Source organism: Papaver somniferum, chromosome 1, assembly GCF_003573695.1.
Source record: "Papaver somniferum cultivar HN1 chromosome 1, ASM357369v1, whole genome shotgun sequence".
In the NCBI taxonomy this organism is placed as follows: Eukaryota; Viridiplantae; Streptophyta; class Magnoliopsida; order Ranunculales; family Papaveraceae; genus Papaver; species Papaver somniferum.
Genome location: NC_039358.1, coordinates 31,443,912 through 31,469,769, shown reverse-complemented (window position 1 = coordinate 31,469,769; position 25,858 = coordinate 31,443,912). Strand labels below are relative to the sequence as shown.

Sequence of the window (25,858 nt, the reverse complement as noted above, 5' to 3'; positions counted from 1 at the left end):
TTGACCTCCATAAGTTTCTTGCGGTTGATCGAGTCTTTGAATCTTGTTATTTCCTCCACGATTGTAGAAATTTCTTTCTCTTTCATACTCTTCTTGATCTCGGCTTCCCATAGCTACCAGTTTCTGTTGATTGTTACTTGTCACCTTCTCTTGTTGTACTTGCGAAGTATTCGCCACTGTGTTTATTAGCTTGGGTAATAAGCTTGCATTCGTTGTTTGTGAGCTGGTGTTGGCAACTGGATATGATTCCATTTCATTTTGCCTTTCCTCTAGAGCAATGTATTCTTCTTGAAGTTCTCGCAATTCAGTCATTGTGATCGTATTCTTGACTCTGAAAATTTAGACATACAATAGGTTTGTTGCAAACATAACATTGATAAATGATAATATAAGATATCTCTCATCTACACGGCGAGCCATTTCCCTACACATAGTTCTCCATCTTTTAGTCAGGTGTTTCAAACTTTCGCCAATCCTTTGTTTTAATCCAAACACATCTTCTATACCAGGTCGCGAGGAATTATTTCTTATATACGCCCCCAAGAATGTAGTCTGTGAATGATTGAAGGAGGTTATTTTTTTCTTTGGTAGACCTTCAAACCATTTTAACGCCTCTCCTGTTAAGCTGGATGCGAAATATTTGCACAATACGGCATCATGATTTTCCCATTGTAACATGCACATCACATAGGCTTTAATGTGTTGAATTGCACAAGTTGTTCCATTAAAAATGCTGGTTAATGCGGGAAAATTGAATTTCGGTGGTATTCCTCCTAATTTTACTTCGCTTGTACATGGAGTTTTCGCAGCTTCTTCTATTGCTTCATCCAATTGTCTTCTACCTACTTCTCCTCTATTATTTAGCATTCCTCTCATTTCTTCTAATTCTTTCAAGATTTGTTTATTTACACCTGAATCTTGATCCATTGGTCTCTTTAACTTCGCCTCTCTTCTTTTGCGTTCATGTCTATCTTCTCTCGCGAAATTTTGCATTTCTTCTTCATTATCATCATCTCGTCTTCTTCTGCGATTCTCATCCTCATCTCTATTTTGAATTCGCATATGATGATGCCTTTCATTTTCCCCTCCATGATTTTGTTCATTTCTTATCAATTCAACTCGTTGTATTTCAGCCATCCTCTTTACTCTATCATACTCCTCATTGAGATTACCGTTATTCCGGTATTGTGTACATCTTATTTCTCGATTGTCATGATTGTTTTGGCGAATTGTCTCCTGAATCTCTTGTTCTTCCATTTCCGCTCTCAATCTTTCACGTTCGCAGATTAAACGTGCTTGTTCAGCATAATGTCTTTCAATTTCTTCTTCAATTGTCTGTTGATTTATTTGAGTTTCTCTCACATGTAAAATTCTTCTTCCTTCTTCTCGATTTCCTTCGTCATCTTGATCATTTCGTCCCTGATGTTGTTCGTTCTCTTGATTTCCACCATTTTTCCTATCATCAAAAGTTTCATTTTGTGGAACCTAACGATCATCATCTCTTTCTCTATTTTCGCGATATTCTTCATTAGGATTTGATATTTCTTCTTGAATATTGTTTCCATCATTGATTGTGGGTGAGTTTCGCCTCATTTCTCTTCTAGTCGATCTTGAATATGATATTGTAATACTTCTCGATCTTCTATTTTGTAGTCTTATATTCTCCATCCTTAATTCATGATTTTGCCTTGTTAAATTTGCACGTTCTTCTGCCTCAGTTCTTCTTTATTCATGTATTCTTCGTCTCAACGTTTCTAATGATCCAATTTCCTCATCACCATGAATTATTCCTTCATCTACTTCTTGATTTCTCTCTTCCTATCTATAATTTCTGTTTTGTTGCTCTTCTTTTACTTCTTCTGCCGAATTTGATTTCCAAGTGTGTGTGCTCACCCTATCATAAACTGTATTCCTCCCTTGAACTAGTGTTTGTTGAATTGGTGATTGAATTTGATTTTCTCTAGTACTTCTCATTCTAGTAGATTCTCCCATTCCACTTCTTTCTCTTCCGGCAATTCTTTTGCTTCTTCTAACAGTAGTCGGTTGTTCGGATGTATTTCTTCTTCTAGCCATTTCTTCAATGTTAACAGTATTGCAAGAAAATTATGGAAAATTCTTAATCAATTACTCTAAATTTTCACAAATCTCAATATCAATCTTCAGCTTTTTCTAAAATAATCTTCAACACGTCCCTGTTTCTAGCGCCATTATGTAGTTGGCGGAAATCCTACACTACACCCAACATATGATTTCATTGTTAATCAACTCATTTTTAGGTTTACACTCTTAATTTTATTGATTAATCTTTGAATGATCTCTGCTCTGAACTTTTTCTCTCCTATTTACTTGTTTCTTACTCAAAAAAGATTTCTCCCCTTCTTTACAACTCGAACGACTATTTATAATGAAATACATAGTGGATGACAGCTAATCTGTCCTTTATTTTCGGATATGGTCTGCGACATTCTCGCAACCTTACAAATGTTAATTTCGCAAACTCTCTAATCTTCGCAGGACTATCACATGTTTCTCGTGATCTTAGATGACGTCATTTATTTTATCATTTCTGAAATTGTTCTGCGACGCTGTTATGCTGTGTCATTGATAATTTCGCTGAAACATTGTCATTGCGAGATTCTGATCCTACAATGAAAGGCAAAGAAATTAATCATGCTGGCTGCTATACATCACGTGAAGGAAGAAAAGACGACAAACGAGATCTGAAGACGTTAGAAAATTATTTTGCCACTTATGCGATATTATTTTGCAGGTTTAGAATCCACTACGCGAAGACCAAATTTCGTTCAGCGAAGATAACAACGGGGTGATGTGCCAGAAAAACGTGATGGAACTTTTCGAGACATGAGGGGGAGAGAAAGACGAACAGATGAAAGAAAGGTGCAGGCGAAGGAGTTATCATTACAATGCAAATGAGTTCGCAACAATTAAGTTCCACGTAATCAGCTCATCCACATCTCAGCTCAGTTCAAGTTAATATCAGTTCGAAAAGATTCTATGTCTGTGAAGCTAATAGCTCATGCGAAGAGGAAAGAAGGGAACAACACAAGGCACATGCGAAAAGGAAGAGAGAAAGAAGGCAACGACAATCAACCATACCCTAAGGAGGTTTAAAGGACGAAAGAAAAAACAACTAAGAGGGTGATAAATAATGACGGGATATCACCTACACAGGAGAAGAAAAGAAAGACGACAAAATATATACAAAAAACGATTACAAAATAATAAGATATGCAAAGTTTACCAAACTAACACAAATGAAGGTCAGTACAGATGGTTCAGGGTGTAGTCAATGAGCTTGAAGACGCAAGTTCGAATCCCATCTTCTGCGTATTTTTGAACTTCCATTTTTACAAAGAATTTCATTCCTTCACAAACAAGAGAAGAAGGTCAGCTTCGCACAAGAATTTCGCATACAAGAAAACTAGCACAGTTGGTCAAGAGGCATGAATGCAAGCAGCAGGTCGCAGGATCAATTCTTGCTTCTCGCACATTTATTTTGTGCGACATTTATACATTTCAAGGATGCTAATTTCGCAAGAAAACCATGTACTTCGCGCGAGACGACAGCAACAAAAAATCACATGAAAGCTAAGTACCACTTCCTTGAACATTTTATTTTACTTATAGAAAATAAAAGATTTTTGATTTGATTGACAAAAAGCGATACAATCGCAGGACTACAAAGATTTCAAAATTACAAAAAACCGAGAAAATTCAATTTATATATTTTTCCAGAATATTTCTTTTACATAAAATGAAAGATTTTTTTTATTTACAAAATGCGATGCAATCGCAGAATTACAAAAATTTCATAATTACAAAGATTTCAGAATTACAATGTATTAGAATTTCTATTGAATATTTGCTTTGCTTTGCTTCGAATGATATGATATTATGAATATGAAAGAATGAATGAGAGAAATGACAGAAATGAAAGAATGAATGAAAGAGTAAAGAAACGCGAAAATTTCGCAAGAGACAATCTAAGATCCATAAAAATCTAAGATTAGAATGGGGCGAACCTTTATAGCGTACACCCTAGTTCGCGAATAACATTTCGCAAGAGGCAAATGTAAGACCTAAAGTACATCATAAAAGGGGGTACATGTTGCATGACTCAGCGAAAAGGTTACACCGCCCCTGGAACCTGAGTCATGGAGATTTTGGGTCAATAAAGCCCATCCAGGAGAGATACCTTGGATTTTCAACCTAAGCTTTTGCTTTAGGTTGGACGACTAGGGGTCTCTTCTAAGGAGTGCAGAATCTGATCAAGGTGCCGAGGTACAAAGTTGAGTCAAGAGTGCCAGGGGCGTCTGGAGCGTACCTTTCCATTCTTGACAAGTCTTGGCTTATACTGCACTCGGCCCGAAGAAAACCCCACTTAGGGTGCAGTGTCGTAACCATAATCTCTATAGGTAAAAGGGACAAGAGGCTGCGAAAATAACTGGTTGTTGTTAAGACCGGATGGGAGGAGCTAACCTTATATGGTATAAGTACGCCTCCTTGAAGGGGCAACCAGGGGGTAGATAAGGGAGGTACCTTCCATTAGGGAGCTGATAAGTGTCTTAAGACGCAAATTTCATGAGGCTTTTTACTCGCAAGCGTATTAAGACTTTTCATATTTGTGCGACAATCCTTAAGAGGCAATAATACTAGAGAAAAAGATAAGACGAGATCAATGGGTCATTATATGAAAGTGTGAAGACGTCCTGCGATTTCGTCGCAAGATGGCAATGTCATGGGATTTATTTTCGCAAGAATATTTAGTCTTGTCATATTTTCGCAACAATCCTGAAGAGGCAATAATACAAAAGAAAAAGTTAAGGCAAGATCAATGGGTTTTTGCATGATAGTGCAAAGACGTCCTGCGATTTGTCGCAATGACAAGAGGTGGCAAAAATAAGACCTTTAACTAGGAAGGCAAAATAAGACCACATAATAAAATGAGTAAGCAAGTAAGCTTGCGAGAATGATTATATGTAAGCAAACAAACTTGCGAATATGTACATGGAAATGAAACTAAGGCAGTGAAAATGCCGCAGACTTGATATTATGATCATAATGTTATGAGATACTAATAGTGCAGGAAAAAGGAAAGATGAAACACAAGTAAGACCTTGTGAGGAACAATAACTACACGAAGAGGAATGCATACACTAAAGAAAAAGCCAGAGAAATGGAGAATGGAGGCAATTTAAAGCTACATCAATTTTAGCGTGCAAAATGAGCTAAGTAACACAAACATTAGCTATACATTGCAATAGATAAGCATTCTCATCATACAAGCATCATACTCGCATCATAAAAGCATTGCATAAGCATTTCGTAGCATAAACATCACATACACATTTCATAACATAATCATCACATAAGCATTATATTCGCACAAGTACTTTACAAAACTGTACGGAATAATATTGCAGAACTTCGCAATAATATCGCAGAATTTAGCAGAATTATTCAGGATTACTCAGAATTTCACAGGATTAAAAATTTCGCAAGATTATTCAGAACTTCGTAGAATGATTCGAAATTTCGTAGAATGTGTCAGAATTTCATAGAATGTGATTATTTCGAATAATGGATTATCTCGCTCAATTATTTCGCACAATTATAAGCAACTTGAAGAGATTATACCATCGCATGAGCACAAAACATGAGACAGAGGCAAGATAAGAATGAAGAAACAATTCGCACATTCAACATTTTCTCAATGATTCTACCCTCATAGATAAAGAACAGAGGCAACTATGGATTACCAAGAAAATATTTTATGTTCTTTATCTTCTCGGCAAGAATCACCAAAAATGGAGTAATAATTTCGCATGAATAGAGGCAATACTTATTATTCTCATTCAAGGATGGATACTTCTTGTATTTCGAGGATTGAATACTTTTTATACTTCTCAAAGGATACTTCATACTTCTTATATATTTCGAGGACTGAATACTTTTTATACTTCTTCAAGGATACTTCATACTTCGCATACTTCAAGGGTTGATACTTCTTATTTACTTCGCAACGCTTCAGAACTTCACAAAAGAATAGAGGAAAGTATGTACTTTTCAAGTCCAGTATTCTTTCGCTCGTTCCTTCATCAATAAAGATCAAAGACTGCTCCAACAACACATATCTCTCTCCAACAACTACAACAATGGATTTTTTCCTGAAGATCGCTCTTCAAGCAATATTCAAGAAAAAAGAGGCAAGATGTAGGATCAGAATTTCGCGACAACGATACGCTCGCGAAATTCTTAACAACGCATTACAAAAATGTCGCAGAGCACTTTGAAAGACGACACAATAGCTGATATTAGCTTAAGCATAAGAAAAATGTAATAACTTTGCGAAGATTGGAAGATCTGCGAAATTAACATTTGTAAGCTTGCGATATCATCGCAAGCCAGATCCGAAATTAGGGGAAGTCTTAGTTGTATATGAGCTGTCATCCACTAGGTAGCATCCTGTATAAAGAGAAAGGCAAAAGAGAGAAAGGGGATAGATAATCAGAAAGAGGGACACACTTTAGGAGAGGATACATTCTGTAGAGAGAGAAAGTAGAATTGGTTGTTTTATTATTATCTCCTTCTTCTTCTTCCTTTAAGAACCTAGAGCTCCAAATACCCATTAATGGAGTCTCCATGTAATCAAGATGTAATTACAAAATAATCATAGTAAAACCTAACCCCGTGGATGTAGATCAAGTTGATCGAACCACGTAAACCTTGTGTCTCTTTACAATTTTAGCATTCTTATCATCATTTTTATGTTTAGATCTACAAATTATTACAAGGGGTGTGTTGTAGGATTTCCTGCAACTACAGAATCAGTGCAGCAGCCGGACACAGGAAACTCATAAGCCCATTTTACATTGTTTTGAGACTATTTTCCTGTCCCATTAAGTTAGAGACTGTGATCAAAATTTTATGAACGATTTTTTGGGGACCATGGTTTTTTTGGGGGACCATAGTTTTATTTTGGGTAAAGACATTAGAAGTAAATCTAGGTCACCCCTTATCTAGATATTTATATTAATATCTAAATTACCCTCCTGATTAATTTTGGGTGATGATTAGTTAGTGTTAATAATAGTTAGTGTTAAAAGTATTTTTTTTTGCGAATCAACTGAACTTTGAGTTCGGTTAAGAAAAAATTAATTCATGATAACCGAACTTTTCTCTGAAAAAAAACCATCTATTAAACCTCTCTGCAACTTCCATTTTCAACACATTTTAACGATTACTTCTCATTTATTCAACCAAAAACGAATGACAAGTAATGGGTTTGTGAGAATATCTTTGTTAAAGTTTTAAATTAAGCTATATATATATAGTGGTGGTGGTGGTGGTGGGGTGGTAATCGGTGGTTGGTGGTGGTGATAATCGGAGGTTGGTGGTAATCGGCGGTGGTGGTGGTGGTGGTAATCGGTGGTTGGTGGTGGTGATAATCGGAGGTGGTGGTGGTGGTAATCGGTGATGGTGGGAGGTGGTGGTGGTTATATATATATATATATATATATATATGGGTGGTTATTGGGTTGGTTTTAAAATAAAATTAGGTTAAGAGTAGGTTAGTCATTTCAATACTTTAGTACACCCTTTATAACTATACGGAAGGTGACCTAATAAAACCATGGTCCCCAAAAAAAAACATGATCCCTACAAAAATTGTTCGTATCACCAACTATATAAAGGCATCACTTATCTCCCAGTGCATCTTCTTTTTCGCTTTTCCATTCATATGCAACAGGGATAAGTAGATGATCGATGCAAGGAAAGCAATTGGATTTTTCAGGTCAATGTAGGACAGTGGGAGTACTATCCGTGGACCTAGCACACACATGAGTGTCAGCTCAGGAAATTTAATTCGTAGCAGTTATGGGACATTTCAGCACAAGTTCACTCCCTGATATGGTATGTTCTTCTCAGGTGAGACCTTCAAAGTGACAGAACATCTCTGGGTATTTGTTTAGTAGTTTGGTGTAAGTAGAGTGTAAATATAAATCATGTACAGCCAACAAGTAAAATGAGGATCAGCAAGGGGAAAAAATAAAAAAGAGTGATAGCATACAACTCAAACAGTTTTAATCTCAGATTAATAACCCTGACATTACAGCCAAACATTTTTCAAGCCATAAAACCATAAAAGGTCCTAAATATGATGTTTTATTGTGCCGATACAAATGGTACCAAAATGATTTCTGTGACCTACAAGAATAAATGAAATTATGAACTTATCTAGATGAAAAGGTTAGGGTTAACTAACAGATACATTTGATCAAGTTCTTAAATATTGACAATGTCCCACCATAACCATATGGATATGGTTCATATATCTATCAAACAGCACCATTCCATTAGCTCCCTCCACATCCGGATGCCCTTCCTAGAGTTCGGATTTTAGTTTGGAGTTGTTGTTCATTTATTGGCTTTTGTCTCTCTTTGTTAGCTTCTCTTGACTATTATTACCCTGTAATGATATTGACATAGGACATATTCTGAAGTTAGATATGAAAGGATAATGCAGCTTTCTTTCCGTGCACAGTACAGATTTTAGTTCATAACTACTAATAAAAATAAATTAGCATAAAGAGGGAAATGGTTACATTGTGTTGAGAAGACTCTTGTGAGGTAGTAGAAGAATCATCAAGACCCAAGCATTTGAGAAAAGCCCTTCTGCCTAATTCAAGCAAGTAACAAGGATTATATGATGAACTACTACAATAGGCCGTTGAAGTAGTAGTAGCAGGAGGAGGAGTGAAAGCTTCAACTTCATTAACTTGAGGTCTTATGATTCCTCTTCTGCTTGTTGATTGATTTTCTGTGTGACCTTCATTTACCTGCAACAAAATAATATACACTTACATATTGCTCCACTACTCCTATTTCATTCAACTTAAACCATTCGTCTTCTCGAAAATTTTAATTTAAAGATCGCCATATGGTACATGCCTTTGTATGTCATCGCCCAGGAACCGACAGTCATTCCTATAATCCTGTCTGAATATTTGTAGGTTCATAATCATTCGTGTGTGAGTTGCTGTTCTAGTTTAGACTTTTTCTTTTTTGGTCTCAGTGTACCCTCTAAATGCCACCCCAAAATAAAACTGGTGATACTAAATATAATAACTACCAAAAAGTCAAACAAGATTCAGAAGTAGTGTCTAGATAGTCATCAAGAACAATAAAGACTATCTAACTAACGTGATTTGACCGATATTGACCCTGATTTCTCATTCAACGGAGATTCAGGGAAGATTGAGAAAATGAAAATCAATATATTTTTACATGATTCCATGGAGAAATGAAATTTAAAGATCGAGAAAATGAAAAATCGAAAAAAGTACCTGCAGACCTTGATTACTTGTGATGAACCATTGGTACTAATACTGTGATTGTACTTCTTATTAGCAGAGATCTGATTCTGACCCAACAACGATGACGGCGGTGGCGATGAAGAAGATGTAGACTTATCGGATACTGATATGATTGTGAAATAAAAAAGAATAATCATAAGAAGGAGCATAACCAAGAAATGAATCCATATCAACCAAGATGTAACTCCATCAACACTTTCTATTATAAACTCTCCGTTTTCTCTAATCATCTTATTAACACTCCACCACTAATCACAAATCATAGAGATTGATTAAACTAATTAATCTAGTAGTGATGATTTATGGGGTTTTCTTTTTCTGGGGGCAATTTGATTGAGAGAGATAGAGATTGCTGAAGAAAGAGGACAAGTTATAAGTTGTGGGCTGTATAAACAAAAAATGATTGTTTAGAACAGAGAGATAGAGAGATCTGTATGTTGATTGTTGAATACATTTAAAAATGGGGGAAAGGTTATCAACCGATTAGATTAATGTACATAGATATAGAGGGGCAGATTATGAAGCCCCACACATGAATGGATAGAGACACTCATCGGGTATTAAGTTTCCTTGTGAATTGAATGAATGCATAGCTGTAAGTGTAACAGTTGGAAAAGTCAAGTAATCTACATCACCATGGGGATTACTTATGGACTACTGCCTTTATGAACTTAACCCACACACCGTGGGGATAACTTATGGACTACTGTTTTCATGAATCTATGAGACTTTGTAAGAACTTTTGATTTCTAGAGGTTAAAAAAAAAAAAGATTCAAGAAGTCAGTATGGCTATAATGTTATAAAACATTTTTTAGAAGTAAAAAGGATTAGTTTTTTATAAAGTGAAATAATTTTGCTTTATATTTTGACTTCTCGAAACACAAAAATTAGAAGTTAGTTTAGATATACAAATTCAAAATGATTTCTAAAAACAGAAGAGTTAACTTATTGTGAAGCAAAAACATTATAATTCAGACTTTTATTTTTCCGGACATTTCGGCTTATGGTATCTGAACACACTAAGCTTTATGCAAATTCACAATTCAACTTTCAAGGCTAAAATTATGGCTTTTTCCGTTGAACCTGATCTTGAATCAACTTTAGAGTGCCAAATGGTGGTTTGGCGTGAAAGCGTTTCACTTCTGTGTCAAATCATTGGCGTAACCTGTGTCGCGTGATCTAATCTAAGACACTGACATTTTTGGTGCAGTCGGGCGGCCAAAGTTTGTTCGCCTTGTAGTCTCATTTGACGCAATCTCTAAATATGTTTCTCGTTCTTCTTTGTACAAGGTTTCATCCGTTTTCGTTTCTTCCTTAAAAGAACCAAAATCAGGATTTATGGTGAAAAATTAAATTGATTGAAACGAGAAAATTTTGGAACGTGTAAAGAGTGTTGTGATTTGGTAGGAAAAAATAACATAATTTATGTTGATAAAAGAATCATTATATACAGTAAACGTTGGTTGTTGGGGGCAGATGTTAAGCTTCCGGCAGAAGATAAGTCGTCAGTGGCTGAACTGCACAACCGATGGAGTCCTACGTTTAGCCACGTTTCCAAACATATGTTGTGCGCTTCTTGTTCTGTTGCCAAATACATTTAACCATAGTACCAAATTGGGTTTGCCAATCCACCTAGCTGAACAAATCTTTTTTATTCATAAAGATCCAAATGAACCGCCATTCGGTAAGAACCCAAAAGAACCTTAAAACCCACATTTTTTCTTTCCTTTAATGGTAAATAGGTTAGATTGTTCGGAATTCGATTTCAATTTTCAGTTTTCAAGAACTACTTACTGCTGAGAACTAATGGACTCCTAGAGGAAGGGCAGATAATTATGTAATTCCCGCTAAAAAATGAAGAACCCTAGTTGTAAGTTGATTTATTTTTTCCATTACACTGGAAAAACTAACTCCCAGCCGTAGTGACACTGCAATTTATCACTTTAGACCGGGAAATGATAAATGCCCGATCGCAACAAGAATTTTAGGGTTTGTTACTCTTGAATCCTAGTCGAATCCTAGTCGTAGGTGATTCCGAAACTTAAGAAAATAATTCAAATGTGTTCTTTTTTTTTTTTGATTTTCAAACACTAAATATTTTGGCTAATTAAATTTGTTAGCACAAATTAACATAGGAAAATTTAGTTATTATCAAAAATTATAGGATAAGTGGTTATTAAAATTACAACTAAAGAACCCTATTTTGTCTTCCTATCAACTCCTAAATGAAAAATCATGCAACACTAATAATTGGTCCCAAAAATAAATCAACAAAGAAAAACACCTCACTTAACCGCTTGTTAGGCTTGTTCCTATGCACATATCAAGAAGGTGATTTTGCCACTTTAGCACCCATTATGGATATGCCAAAGTGGCAAACATACCTGACTAAGTGCCAAATATACCACTTAGGCATACACGACAGAGTTTCTAACGAGCGACAGATTGTTCATCGCTATATGGTCATAATATCATTCGAGGATCATCCCTGCGCAAGTAATAATCATGTTGTCGGTCACTAGTTAGGCTAATCATCGCTAATATGTTCCTCATCCGAAAACTACAATTTCCCCCATCTATAAATACTCAATTTCAAACTCATTTCAACGCACACCAGAATCTCTAAATCTCACTAGAATATCTCAACCTCTCAATCTTCTCCAAATCTAAAACAATCACCTCTACACTTATTAATTTCTTGTAATTTGGATTCACAATCTCAAAGTCAAGGCAAAGGTAAAAAGAACGAAGTCCGGGGTGCAAAATACAAACATTACAAAATATGAATGCAATTGTCGTAATCATGTGGTAATACCATGTGGGATAATATATTTCGCAAATATGAAGAACAAACCATGAACATCAGTAGTTGTGATGCAAAAGGGTTGTCATAACTCTTCACTGTAATCAATAGGGAAGTCTCCAAATATGTTGTTGCATTCCAAAAGAGGCCTGGAGATTGGTCTTGTGGATAGTGATGTTGAAGACATGTTCATATAGATTGACAGCGAAAATATGGCAAAAACTTAGGTTTCGAAAGTTGTTGTCATATATATATTGAAGGTGTTGAATAAATATAATCCAAAAGTGTTAGCAGCTAATCAACAAGTACCTGAAAGGTCACCGTATAAATCTTCTTCCTCAACACCAAATTCTTCACCAGATACCCCAAGAAAATCAAATGTCAGCTTAGTCCTCAATAATGATGATGCTAATAAAAAACTTTTGGGAACAAATAGAGCAAGACTTGCTAGAAAATTAGCTCAAGAAGGTGGAAGCTCCGATAGATTTAATACGGTGGAGTTTATGAAATATTAGAAGACCGTCGAGAAGCAAAAAGCGGTTCATCAGAAATATCTAAACAGGGAGACTAAGAAAAGTCGCCTTTCTCAAGAAAATTTGTGAATGACTATGACAAACATAACATTCTTCAAACTGGCACTTCAGTTATGAACCTCCAAATAAAACAAATCTGCAGATAATCGAATTTGACAGGATTCAAGCATATATTGAACAACAAGCTAGATTTAATAACAACCAACCTGGTGGTGATGATGATGATGATTTTGATGTATTAAAACCAAGCTAGATAATTGATGTATTAATTTAAATTTTAATTTGAAGTGTTGCGTTTTAATTTGATATGTTGTTGTTGCATTTCTACTTAATATTAATTTGAAATAAATTGATTAATTTGAAATGTTGAGGTCTACTTAAATAAGTTTTGCTCACTAACTTGATATTGAATAAAACGAACTACAAGAAAATTAACCATTTAAACTAAAACACATAACTTAATAATTACGTCCGCCCGCTCTTCCTTACTCTGCCCAAAGATTCACTCTCAGATCTTCTCTTAAACTGTCATACTGATTTTGGTTCTGAATGTAATTATTCATTTTCCCATAATTTCTTGCAGGCATGCCTCTTTGTGGTTGAATCTCAGGCCTGATATCTTCATCTTTGTAGGTAGTCCACTCCTTATCGCGATGAGTTTCCTGAATTACCATGTCATGGAGAATTATGCAAGTGAGCATAGTCTTGTGCATTGCACAAGGACTCAACTCACGATATTGCCCAAAAATAATAGCGAACTTCCTCTTCAAAATTCCAAAAGCGCGTTCCACATCCTTCCTCACCGCCATATGGCGTTCGTAAAATGCTGCTATGAATGTCCCAATGCACCGAAAGGGGATGACGGTATCATTGAACCTAGGTTGACCATTTTAGGTGGATACCATCCGCAAGATATATAACACCCATGAGTGTACTAATGTCCCTTGATTAAGAAACGGACTTGGGGACAAATTTCATACTTCAGATCTTCAAACAGAGACAACTTGTACAATACATTAATATTATTTTGTGAACTGGGAAGACCAAAAAAAAGCGTGTCATATCCAAAAATCATAAGAAGCAGCAGCTTCAAGGATAACAGTTGGTTTCACATAACTTATATTGACCGGCCCAATAAATAGGCATCCTTGCCATACCCAATTCGTATTATCAAGACTACCTGGCATTCCTGGGAATCTCATATCCTCATTCTCCCTCAATATTTGTCTAACATCTTCCTCAATTGGTTTTCGTAAATATGTTTGACCAAAATGATTAATTGTCACTTCGTGAAACAATGAAAGGTAAGTGAATGAAGTCGTTTTGCACATATGAAGGTACTCATCGTTCGCATCCGCTGGTTTGCCGTAACCTAAAATCCTTAAAGCCGAAGTAACTTTTTGTTCATGACTGTTACCTCTAATATTCGGTGCATCAAACTGATAATTAAATTGAGGTTCTACTCGACAAAGCTCTTCAATAATCTTTTTCACCAGATGGCGAGGCATGCAGAATCGATGTTGGAAATCTTGATCAGAGTACACACAATTGGGAAGAAAATAATCGTGCATCAGCTTCTTGTGGTAAAATTCTCTCCCTCGATACGTATATCTTCTTGAGAATACTCTTTTTGGTTCTGGAACTCTAGGTATTTGGCCCGAATGTACGAGCATCAGAGTGTCGATTAGTTTATTATCTTCAGCTTCCTCATCGTCAAGTTCTTGCAACCTCCTTTGATGTAGTTCTTGCTGTAATCTAAAACGATTCATAATAACATTCCTCTCTTCATTAGATCTCTCCATTGATGATTATGAAATTTAAAATTGCGGTATAGATACACAAATTGGTGAACAAAAATTAGTAAAATATATGTAGAAGTAGGTTTGAGTGTTTGATGAAGTATATGGGCGTATATATAGAAAAATATGGGTGAAATAGCCATTACAAAGTAGCCTTTGAGCGAGTGTAGAATGAAAGATATAAAGAAAATAGAGTGATAGTAACTATGTCGCTAGCGGTATTCACATTATTGCCAACGCTTTAATGAATATCGCATTGTTAGAATCTGTGGCTAGTGGTTTTCCATAATGGCGCAACTCATTTGCCATGTCATCTGGTATGTCAAACAGGTTTTTTAATCCTTGTGCATAAGAATAGGCCTTAATCATCATTTTGATGTAGCAAAAATTTGTTCGAATTTTTTAATATGCCAGGGTACCAGAATATAAATGGAAATGATGTGACGCCAATCATGGTTGAAAGCGCAGCGAATGAATGAGATACTGAGTGCATATCTAAGATTAGGGGGGAAATTGGAAAAATGCCCCAATACTGGGTGCAATGTTGGAAATCTGCCCCAACATTTAAGGCAAAATGCCCCATTCCGTCAAAAACTCAGTTAAGTCACATGTGTGATCCCACACACGCGAATAGAAAGACAAATACATCGTTCAAAATTCATGGTAAAGGGTTCAAAATCCAGGATTGAGGGTTTAGGGTTCATGTTTAAGGTTCTGGTGGTGGAAGCGGCGGTTTTAATGGTAGTTCTGGTGGTTACACATGTGACTTAACTGGGTTGGATGTCAAAGTTAACCGAATGGGGTATTTTTCCAATTATTTTTAATGTTGGGGCATATTTCCAACATTGCATCTCATATTGGGGTATTTTTCCAAGTTTCCCAAGATTAGGCAGTGGGTTCCCTACTAGACTCAATAGTGTGCACATAGGGATGGGCCGTGCTTTTAGTCATGTTAAATGCTGTGGCTCCAAATTCGCATCCTGACACACATTGTACCTAAAATTTGTTTTGTGAAACAGAAATCAGAATTTCTAGTCCCAAAACCTGTCATTAATTGTGACTTGAAATTTGCTAAATCTCAAATGAGTTCAAAATGTATAACTCGTAATAGAATATTTCTTGCTGTAAACAAAAACTTATCCTACCGAAATATGATATCCGTCATTAGAGACTCATGGCCCAAATATATGAAATTATTTGTTAAGAGTCAACAGCATGATCTGGCTTGTAAAATTATATCAACCAAAAAAACAAAAAACACTAAACAGCTGCGGAATCTCTGTCAACTCTTTTCTTAAACACAAACATCACTTTAAGTTGCCTTACAATTAGGCTAAACTCCCGAAAACACATCTCAGACCTCAAAACACTACCTAACTTAACCAACAAACACCTCTCTCCTACATTCTACCTTATTCCTCTTTTCCGTCTCCCCCTCCCCTGCATTCTGTCTCTCGTGCTCGCCGCTCCCATTGTTGGTTCCGATAACAGAAACCAACCATGGGAGAGCCAGAACCACCTGCCATTTCAGACCCTCCATCAGCATTACCACCACTACCCGCGGCAGAAGAGCCCAAAACATCTACAAATAAATCAGACTCTCCTTCATCACCGAGAGCATCTACGAATTCAGACGCTCCATCATCACCACGGCCATCACAACCAGAAGAAGAACCACCGAAACAATCTACAAATTCTAACTCTACAGCATCACCAACACCGTCGCAGAGATACACAACACCTCGGCTGCCTGTTTCTCTTGTTCAACCTTCGCAGAAAAAGAAAAAACCCGTCAAAGTTGTAAGAATTCTTCGTGCTCTCTTTAGATCGTTCCCGGTGTTTACACCCGTTTGCAAGTTTAACGGCTTTCCTGACAGAAACCGTACGACCACCGGAGTTTTAGTAACCGGTACGTTATATGGGTTTCGAAGAGGACGAGTAAGTTTATGCATACAAGAGAATCCAAAATGTATTCCTACGTTAGTGATTGAACTTGCCATGCAAACTAGTGTTTTACAAAAGGAAATGAGTTTAGGTATGGTAAGAATAGCTCTTGAATGCGAAAAAAGACCTGCCGATAAAGAAAAACTTAAACTCTTGGATGAACCAGTTTGGTCTATGTATTGTAATGGTAAAAAGGGTGGATATGGTATGAAAAGAGATGCTACAGATGAAGACTTAAACATCATGGAGCTTCTCAGGGCGTCGTCGATGGGAGCTGGTGTTCTTCCTGGGAATTCAGAAGTTGAAGGTCCGGACGGCGAGTTGGCGTACATGAGAGCCTATTTCGAACATGTTGTTGGATCAAAAGATTCAGAGACATTTTATCTGATTAGTCCTGAAGGGAATCATGGCCCAGAGCTAAGCATATTCTTCGTCAGGGTTTGACATATACGTTCATGTCTTCCCATGCATGGCATAAGAACTACTATGACCGACGATCGCCGATATCCAAAATGCACACGTTCATATACCGTATTCCAGGTATTTCATGACACTATTAGCTAGACATGTTATTATAAAAATGTCTAGTTCTTCAGTAAGAGTGATTGAACATGTTTACAGAAGTGTTTGAGCTCGTCGGAGACGATAACGAGCGTCAACCAGACAGACGCATATATAGAGACGACCACCGTATGCATGTTGTATTTGAAATATTTGGTGTGGTCATTTGAGTAAAGTTTGAACAGTAGAATGTACTAATATATTTCTAGATGTATAAAAGAGAAAGAGGGGGTGTGATTGGGGGCAGGGGATTTGGCTTCCAATATTCAATTGTGTTCAGAATTTGCTTACAAAAGAAAATTGGAGATTTTTTTTTTTCCTTTTAATACGGTGTCAAGTGTGAATTTTATTCTCTATTTTTGTGCACGTCATAGGAGTACTTTATTTCCGATCAAGTATATGATGCCACTGAGTCCGGTGACATTGGGTCCGGTGTAAGCTGCAACCGTATGTCTAATGCCTCGCCTAGGGCTTAGTGGAACCATCATTTACACTGGACTGGCACCATTTCTTGTGCACTCATCATTTTTCGTACCCCAAGCAGCAAATGGCATATAGCCGTAGTCATATTATCATTTGTGGAGTTTTGACTTGTGCCGGTAAACAAAATCTATTCCGATAAGCATAATTCCGGCAAAACTGGTACAGGATAATCTTGGGACTTAAAATCATTTTGGGAATAAAAAATTAATGGGAAAAATATGGTTTAGTCCAAAAATCAATCCAAAGATAGAGTTTAGTCCACTCCGAGTCAACCAGGTACATATTAGTCCAAAAATACGGAAAGTACCCTAATAACCCTCATTAGTTACTATTTAGTCAAAATATTTGCAATTTAATCCACACTGACTCATGATGATGTCATCAATTTTGAATAATATAAAAAATAATTAAAAACAATTTATCTTTTGAACCGCTCGTCCAAAATCGACAAACTTTATATATTTGGAAAGCATTTTCCGAAAGCTACAAAAAGAGTACCCATATGACTATATAATTTTCATTTTTTATAATTTTTAATTTACATAGGTGTGTGCAGTTATGTACACCGCTCCAAAGATCCAAAAATTCCAGAATCCATGATAGGCAAACTGCCACCCTAATCCGCACAGCTTAAGAAAAATACCAACCACGCCAAGCTCCAGTCGGAAAACATCCAGATTTGCAGAGGTAAGTTAACAAATAACCTGCATCGAGGACAAACCAATGAACATAAGAAATCGCAGTTTGAAAAGAAAGTGATTATCCTTTCACCAACATCCACATAAGAAAACAAAATAAGAATACAATCAAAATAAAAAGTTACTCAGTTTATGGTCAGAGACACAATCCATGTGGGCATTACTGCACAAACATAATATGGCTTCGAAACATCCCAGTAAAGTGATTCATTGTACTTTACCAAAAAGGAGATTATTAACATGCACAACAGATCAATCATACTCACACCTACTTTTTCATGAGAAGTATATTGGTGCATCAATATATTCATCCCTGTGAAACATTCCTAAAACCGATCCTTCATAGACACAAATAAACCTACTTTTTCATTAAAAATACACTGGTGCACCAATGTATACACCCCTGAAAAACATGCATAAACATGTATAAAATCGATCATTCATATTCACACTCGGGCACACTTTTTCATGGGAATTATACAGGTGCATCAATGTGTACACCCCCACAAAACATGCAGAAAAACAATCATTCATAACACACACATACCTACTTTTACGTGGGAATCACAGAAGTGCACCAATACATACACCGCTTCAAAACATGCATAAAGCTAATCATTCACGACCACACACAAACCTATTTTTTTCATGGGAGTTACTTCCCACAGGTGCACCAATATGTACACCGTTGTAAAACAAGGGAAACGTACTTTTTCATAAGATTTACACAGGTCCACCAATATGTACACCCCTGTAAAACATGCACAACACCAATCATTCATATTAACAATCAACAAGTGTACAACTATATACACATTAGCTACCTACATGTGTATAATTATGTACACATTAAGAATCAATATGTTATTTTATTAAATGAAGGTTGTACTTATCAAATTCAACTAAGAAAGCCTAAAGCACACAATCATGTTATCAGTTAGGACCAATATTAATGTAGGAATCATCAAGGGAACCAAAGTATATAACTAGAAAAAATACCTTGCACCGTGTTGCATCATCTTGGGCTACAAGCATAGCAACATAAGTTGGGAACTCATCTTTATCATCTTTGACCTTCACTACACCTGCAAATGGGATAAAGAAAAAGGTTGAGACCTTGAGATACACACAGATTCCAAAGAAAAAAACAAATAGAAATGTAAAATGAAAGCAGTGACATGGCAACATATGTCTACCTGACCTCAACAGAGTAGTCGATATAACCAATTTCTGCTCCATTGGGATCTGTAATGTTAGAAAGTGCCTCAAGGATCATTGCATCGTACCTGTGAATGAAGCAGCAGCAACATCAAGCAACTTATGAGTCATGGAACCCAATATATGAAAGTAGAATAAAAAAGAAAAGAAAATAAAAGAAGGATAGATGCGAGATAAAAATATGTTTACCTAAAACCGTATTATATAACCAACAAACATAGATTTCTACAATTTGCGATATACAGTTCGGGTATAATTTCTTTTTATAGCTCATACACAATACAAAAGCTTGCAAGAAACATACATGGTGTACAATTTAAAGTGCCTAAAAATGGTGTACACATTAAAAATATTAGCATCGACTATTGATAGGCGCATTTATGTGCCTAAATTGTCCTCAATGTTTCGTATTGTTGGTACTCGTTTTCGTCCTTATTATGGTGTTTTGTGTATTTTTAGGTATTTTTGGAAAATAAATATTGTTGGAAAAATCGGCTCAAAAAATCACCCGGAACACCCCCGGAGGACACTTGTTATACGGAGCCCAGATTTGGTTAAGGGGTACCTCAATTACTAAGGGGAAAATCAATTATTAAGGGGCACCCCAGGTCACCCCAAAATAGGAAGCTGCTATTCGCACCCCACATCTGGTTAGGGGGGAACCACCTTCTTCATTTGAACTTAAAAATTGGCGGGAAAAAAAGAGCAGCTCTCTGATGAATTTTTCGATCGAAATTTGAAGGATTTCTGGGTAGACTAAAGGGCTGAAACTTAATGGGTAGTTGTGATATGTCCTAACAAAGCTGGTATGGGTGTTTGTTGCGATCAAAATTGGCTGGAAAATCCGTGACAAGAAAACAGGGCAGCCCGTGCATGAGAAGAATAATTCACGAGTTTTTGAAGATTTATGCGTGTTCTGCTCGTGTATGATGACTCTAGCAACAATCTGGACCGTGTAGAAGGAAAATAAGGAAGGTTGGACAGCTGCAGATGCTCGGATAAATAAAAAATATCCGGAAAATATTTTCTTTAACTGCCGAGTTTAATGAAGAATATTGAGAATTTTGGCGTAATTAAATGGGGTTAAGGAGTATAAATATGTTGAGGGGATCATAGAGAATCGGGGGGAGAGATTGGGATAAGTTTAGAGCACCACAGAGTCAAAAAAAATCGAATTTGCAGAGAGACCACCTGCTGCTGCTGCCATTGAACAACACTGAAGAACACGAAGAACGGACCTGCACCAGCAGTCGTTTTCCTACAGTAATAACGACTCAGACCTGTGGGTCGTACATCAGGCAGACTTATTTGCTACAGCGTTTGCGACACAGCTGCAGCAGTCTTATTTTGTCACTGAAGGTCGTAGTTCTCTGGTTTGTAACAAATATAATTGTTACAAACCCGGTTTTATTGTATTTCTCATATTCTCATCATTTGTAAACCATTTCTGAGCATCAATGAAATTCTTTGAGAGCTTTTCCAACATGATGAGCGGCTAATTCTCTCGTAGCTAAGGCAATGGATGAAGCTATTCACACATGAACAATGGGTAACTATTTCATTTTCTCTAATATTCAATTATAATTCACTCAATCACTGCTTTTGCAGAGTTCTTAAAAGTTTACATAATTTTCTTAATTAGTTGTGATTCAATTAGATAGGTTATGCTTTGGTTAGATAATCTATGCTTAAGGGATATAATTAATTTTTGAGAATATGTTTGATTATTTGTGGATTAAGGAATAAAGGATTAAAAGGATAATTAGAGTTATGAAATATTTGACATCATTCATGTGTAATAGTGGATTCTAGTGTCTTGGTTACCTCTCGCCCACTTTGTTAATATTTTTGTATATAATTTTATTAAATCTTTAAATTTAATCTTCACAAGTCCGAGAGTTTGAACCTCATTACTACAACAACAATCAAAATCAAAATCATTTTGGCGCCGTTGCCGGGGATTTGTGCTTAGGTAGAATTTTTAGGTTTTTTTTTATTTCATTTGTTCTTTTTACGTTTCTTTGGGTGTGTCTTTGTATTACAGGTTTGAAGTTGGATACTAAAGACTTGGAATCAAAGCTTAAATCTAAAAGAGAAGGAAAAAGACAATGCAAAAAAAAAAGCGAAAGAAAAAATTAAAAAAAAAAAAAAAGAGAATTTATTTATTATTTTTTAGAGACCTTCCATTTTTTGTAATTATTATTATTATTTTTTTTTTTGTATTTCTTTTCTTTTGCACTTTATTTGGACTTTGGACTTGGACAATTATTATTTTTATTTTTTTTTAAAACCCTAAGGAAGGGTACATTAAATATAATACTGTTTGCAGGGAAGGACGACGATTGCAATATCGTCTCGGTCCCTTGGGTTCGCACATGACATAGGAGTCGTGGCCCGAGTCGACTTCAGCAGTTCTGCGCCCGTCTGGTACGGGAGGTAAGCTTTCGAAACACCCGCGAATCCCCTGTCAGCGGGTTTATTGTATGTCTTAAGGTGAATATATGCTGAGGATTTGAATACGGTTGTTTTAATTTCCTAGTAAAGGGAAAGGCCTGGCCAAATTATGATAAGGATTCGGATTTCATCACCGTTTCCTTCTTGCCCGCTTTAGGAAAACGAAACCAAACGGGAACCTAAGCTTAAAATTTTGACTAGAACGAGACCAATACCAAAAGGACGAGGATTTGACTAGAGATACCCTCGTTTTAGACGATGTAGTATTTCCTGTTTACAAAGTCGATAATGATTTAGAGGAACGAGTTTATTCTGAGAATAATGTTTTAGAGTCTAGCGATTTAGAAACAATAGTCTTAGACGAAGAATATGAACTCGTAGATATGAGTGAGGATGAACCTGACTTAGAAGAATCAATTGACCATTTCCAGGAATCTGATGACCTAGAAATTAGGGAAGTTGTGACTAGTCTTTCTAGAGACACAGAAAACTCTAAGTTTGGGGGTGATTATCATTCTCCATGTGCTTTAACTCTTAGAAAGTTCCCTCGTGTAGGACTTGACATTTATGCCTCAACCATATTACAAGATTATCTTCATACATGTTTTCCCGAACCTAATGATGTCCATAGAGAAGCTCAGTTGTTAGAAACCCATCCTCTGGTTGATGTGGTTAACCTAGGCTATGATACCAAGATTGACTTTGTTTTCCCACCAAAAACTTTTCTTCCAATTGTGGGAACATATGATTTTCAGATGTGTCGGATATTAAGTTTTGAGACTAAACCTAATTACTTTAGGATATTAGGGTCGACACATTTTCTTAAGAATGACCATTATTATGGTCAACTTTGTGAGTCAAATCTAATTGACTTAGAGGATCCCCAATTATTCAGGTTGTTGTTATGTGCTTCTAAGTTCTTAATTGAGTTTTTCCAGACTCTAATACCTGAAACGGATCTTAGATTTGAGGAAATCCAACCGATGAAAACCTTTTATTTAGACCCTTTTATAGAGCCTGAACCTGAACCACAACTAGATGTAGTTGTCTTAAGCAAGGGTATGTTCGGTATCTTCTTGGTCTGTTGCAGTTTCCTCTTCTTGTGGGTAACACTTTTTGATCCAGATGACCCACAGTTATTCCGGCTACTACTATATGATTCTACGTGGTGCCTAATCCTTGCTTAGTCTGGCTGAAGACTTTAAACTTAGCACTTCTTGGGAGGTAACCCAATATTCATGCGACAAGGTAATATCTTTCCTTATCTCTTTTGCTTCATTGGTAACAGTTTCTCATTGTTCATGCTTTTAATTTCATCTTTAAAACATTGAGGACAATGTTAGATTTAAGTTTGGGGGTATGGGAGAAACTTCTTAGTTGCAATAAATAAGCTCCAGAGACTAGAAATTTATGCTTATTAAGGTTGGCACTAACTAATCTAAGTGGATGGAAGCATTTTGGTGGTAGGATTTGAGGAACCAATCTGATTAGATGGAAACATCTAAAGAGTATATTCATAAAAGCACAGAGCTCAGGTGTTAGAAAAAGAAAACATGGTAGTGTCGCCATATCCTCGTGATGGAAACATCGAAAGAATCCTGATCACTTTTTTCTATTTTTCTTTTTACCATTGCTAAAGGCGGAAGAGGCATGGGTAAAAAAAGAGAAACTACATTTGTAGTGACAATGTATATAGATCGATTCCTATTATCATTTCAACAGATCAAAAAAATGGAAGCAGAATCTATCTAATAGAAATTAGAAAGACCAACAAACAAACAAACAAACATATGAAAATTATCATTCTTAAGCAAATATATTCTCCTCATTTTTTTTCTCACTACGGAAGCTATTAGATTTTATCTACTACTCTAAACAAGTGCACAATTATGTGCACATTGACAATAAAATAAAAAATTGTGTAGTCCAACTTTTTAGTTGCAACTGTTAGTTAAAGCCGGTTAGTTCAAAACACAACATAGTGATGAACAAGATTCTAAAATAGGAGAATGATGGTAATTTCTGAACAGAGGTGCAGAGTGTCCAATGGTCACTCACACACATGCAAGTAGCATAATAACCATTTAACAAGCAACAAAAAAAATACCGACAGGTTCTTTAATTCAAATGGAGTTTTGAAACTAGTGCACCATTTGTACCTTGGCTGAACTAACCCGAACAAGCACCATTTGTACCTTAGATGCACCAAGATTCTAATAGTGTAACTAACTAACCTGAACAAGCACCATTTGTACCTTGGCTGCACCAAGATTCTACACCAAGAGGCTTGCTTAGCTGCCTTTAATTAGCCGTATTTTATACCCTGCTTACTGCTGCTACTGTATTAGGGTCAACATGTGTACAACTAAGTGCACATTATATATCAGCATGTGTAGAAATATGTATACATTAGAAATTAACAAGTGTACAATTATGTTCACATTGAGAATCATGATGTGTACATCATTGAAGAGAGGGTACGAATCAACAACAACCAGATCACCAGGTCCAACAATCATCAGTTAATGCGGTGACTACATATACAAGACAATACGAGGACAGAATTCCAAAATGGATGACACCAAAGTGAGATTGATCAGTAACAAGCTATCATGTCAGGACACAGAACGCACGTAATATACTACACGTGATGGAAATTGACATAGAGCAAAATAAATGGTCACGTAGTACTACACCACATGAATGAAACTACATCCAATGAACATGTATTGACCACACCAGTGAAAGATGTGGTTGCTATCTATGCGCTCCTTCCTAATCCTGCCAACACTTGTTTAATCCTACCATTCTATAAGTAGCCAAGTTAACCACTTGATGCATCATCTATTATAACATTTTATTTCTCTTGAGAACTGAAACTACGTAATATGGGGACGATACCTATTAAATTTTCTTCTTTTAAATCAGTGCACACCATTAATTGAACTTTTAGGCAGGGAAAATATCTAACGAACCTGAGCTCTTATGCACCTTTGAATTTAATGCTCCCATCAGGAGAACTCTTATTACTCATAATCCGATGCTTCGAATTTAAATAGATAATGTATATGCCATCTTAATGCTCTATATTTCCGAGACTATCAAAATGTTGATCTAATTTTCTCATTAAGTATGCACAACATATTGCACCCAGTAAACATACCAGATATGGCGTTATGTTTCAAATTACTACAGTGACCAGTGTTGATTCCAAATTTAATGACCGGACCATATCGTGGCAGCATGTAGCTCTTATTATAAAGCTTTACAAATAAGAAAATATACCTATACAAATCGCGCTATAGAGAACTCGAAGGACCAGGACTGCAACACCCCCGACAGTTTCGACTATAGTCCAAAAACTCCTCCCATCGGCCATCGTCATCATTACCATATCAACCAAATATTGAACTGTCACATTCAGAGAAAATGGTGAAAGGATCCCAGAAGAAAAACATTTCTAAATCCCCAATATCTTCATAAAACAGATTAACATAAGAATCATATTAATAAAGCAAGTTCAAGCATGTACTACACGTACATCAGTAAGAAGATCAAAAGGCAAACTTCTTATGTTCATATTTATCAATAGCCACTAAGACACTATTACTGTATTAAACTAGAAAAAATAGATTCCAATGTCATCTATAAATTCATTTCAATTCTAAGAAAATTATACATCAAGATCACAAAAAAATTAAAATTAAAATTATGACGACGAGTATGAAATCAACCATCAATAACAATCACATGAAATTATTTGATCTCGAATCTTTACCACAACCCCGAAATTGAGTTTTCAACGAGGAAACAATCAAAATGATCATATTAATCTCGAATAAATGAAGAAATAATGAAAAAAATAGAGTTTTAGTTAAAACGAAAAGGATTATAAGAGAATTTAAACACCAAAAAGAACACCAAATTCTTCAACATTACCGGCAACTCTTGTCTAGAGATGAACAG

General features: G+C 36.1%; 2 protein-coding genes across 3 annotated transcripts; one reads left to right on the top strand and one right to left on the bottom strand.

Annotated features, from left to right (window-relative positions):
* Positions 1-8,064: 8,064 nt before the first annotated feature.
* Positions 8,065-10,025, bottom strand: LOC113327125. Of its 2 annotated transcripts, none has more exons than XR_003348802.1 (3): positions 9,369-10,022; positions 8,628-8,861; positions 8,065-8,491 (listed from the first exon to the last, which is right to left on the bottom strand). XR_003348802.1 is itself a non-coding variant. In XM_026574671.1 (3 exons), exons 1-3 carry the CDS (start codon positions 9,626-9,628, stop codon positions 8,444-8,446), a joined length of 534 nt encoding a protein of 177 aa, XP_026430456.1. In that variant the 5' UTR covers positions 9,629-10,025; the 3' UTR covers positions 8,065-8,443. The 2 variants fall into 2 exon arrangements, 1 of the variants encoding a protein (XP_026430456.1); XM_026574671.1 differs by having other exon boundaries at positions 9,377-10,025.
* A 5,909-nt stretch (positions 10,026-15,934) lies between these two features.
* On the top strand, positions 15,935-17,365 carry LOC113282452 (protein MIZU-KUSSEI 1-like). The gene is made up of 2 exons (XM_026531457.1): positions 15,935-17,018; positions 17,100-17,365. Exon 1 carries the CDS (start codon positions 16,035-16,037, stop codon positions 16,920-16,922), a length of 888 nt encoding a protein of 295 aa, XP_026387242.1. The 5' UTR covers positions 15,935-16,034; the 3' UTR covers positions 16,923-17,018; positions 17,100-17,365.
* The last annotated feature ends 8,493 nt before the right edge of the window (positions 17,366-25,858 follow it).

Bases quoted from the DNA above. Each gene is read 5' to 3' on its own strand.
- LOC113282452 (XM_026531457.1), top strand. From the start codon at position 16,035: ATGGGAGAGCCAGAACCACCTGCCATTTCAGACCCTCCATCAGCATTA.
- LOC113327125 (XM_026574671.1), bottom strand. From the start codon at position 9,628: ATGATTAGAGAAAACGGAGAGTTTATAATAGAAAGTGTTGATGGAGTT. The intron at 8,862-9,376 runs GTCTGCAGGTAC...ATTTTGTTGCAG, and splicing joins GTTCATCACAAGTAATCAAG to GTAAATGAAGGTCACACAGA. The intron at 8,492-8,627 runs GTAACCATTTCC...ATATCATTACAG, and splicing joins AAGAGTCTTCTCAACACAAT to GGTAATAATAGTCAAGAGAA.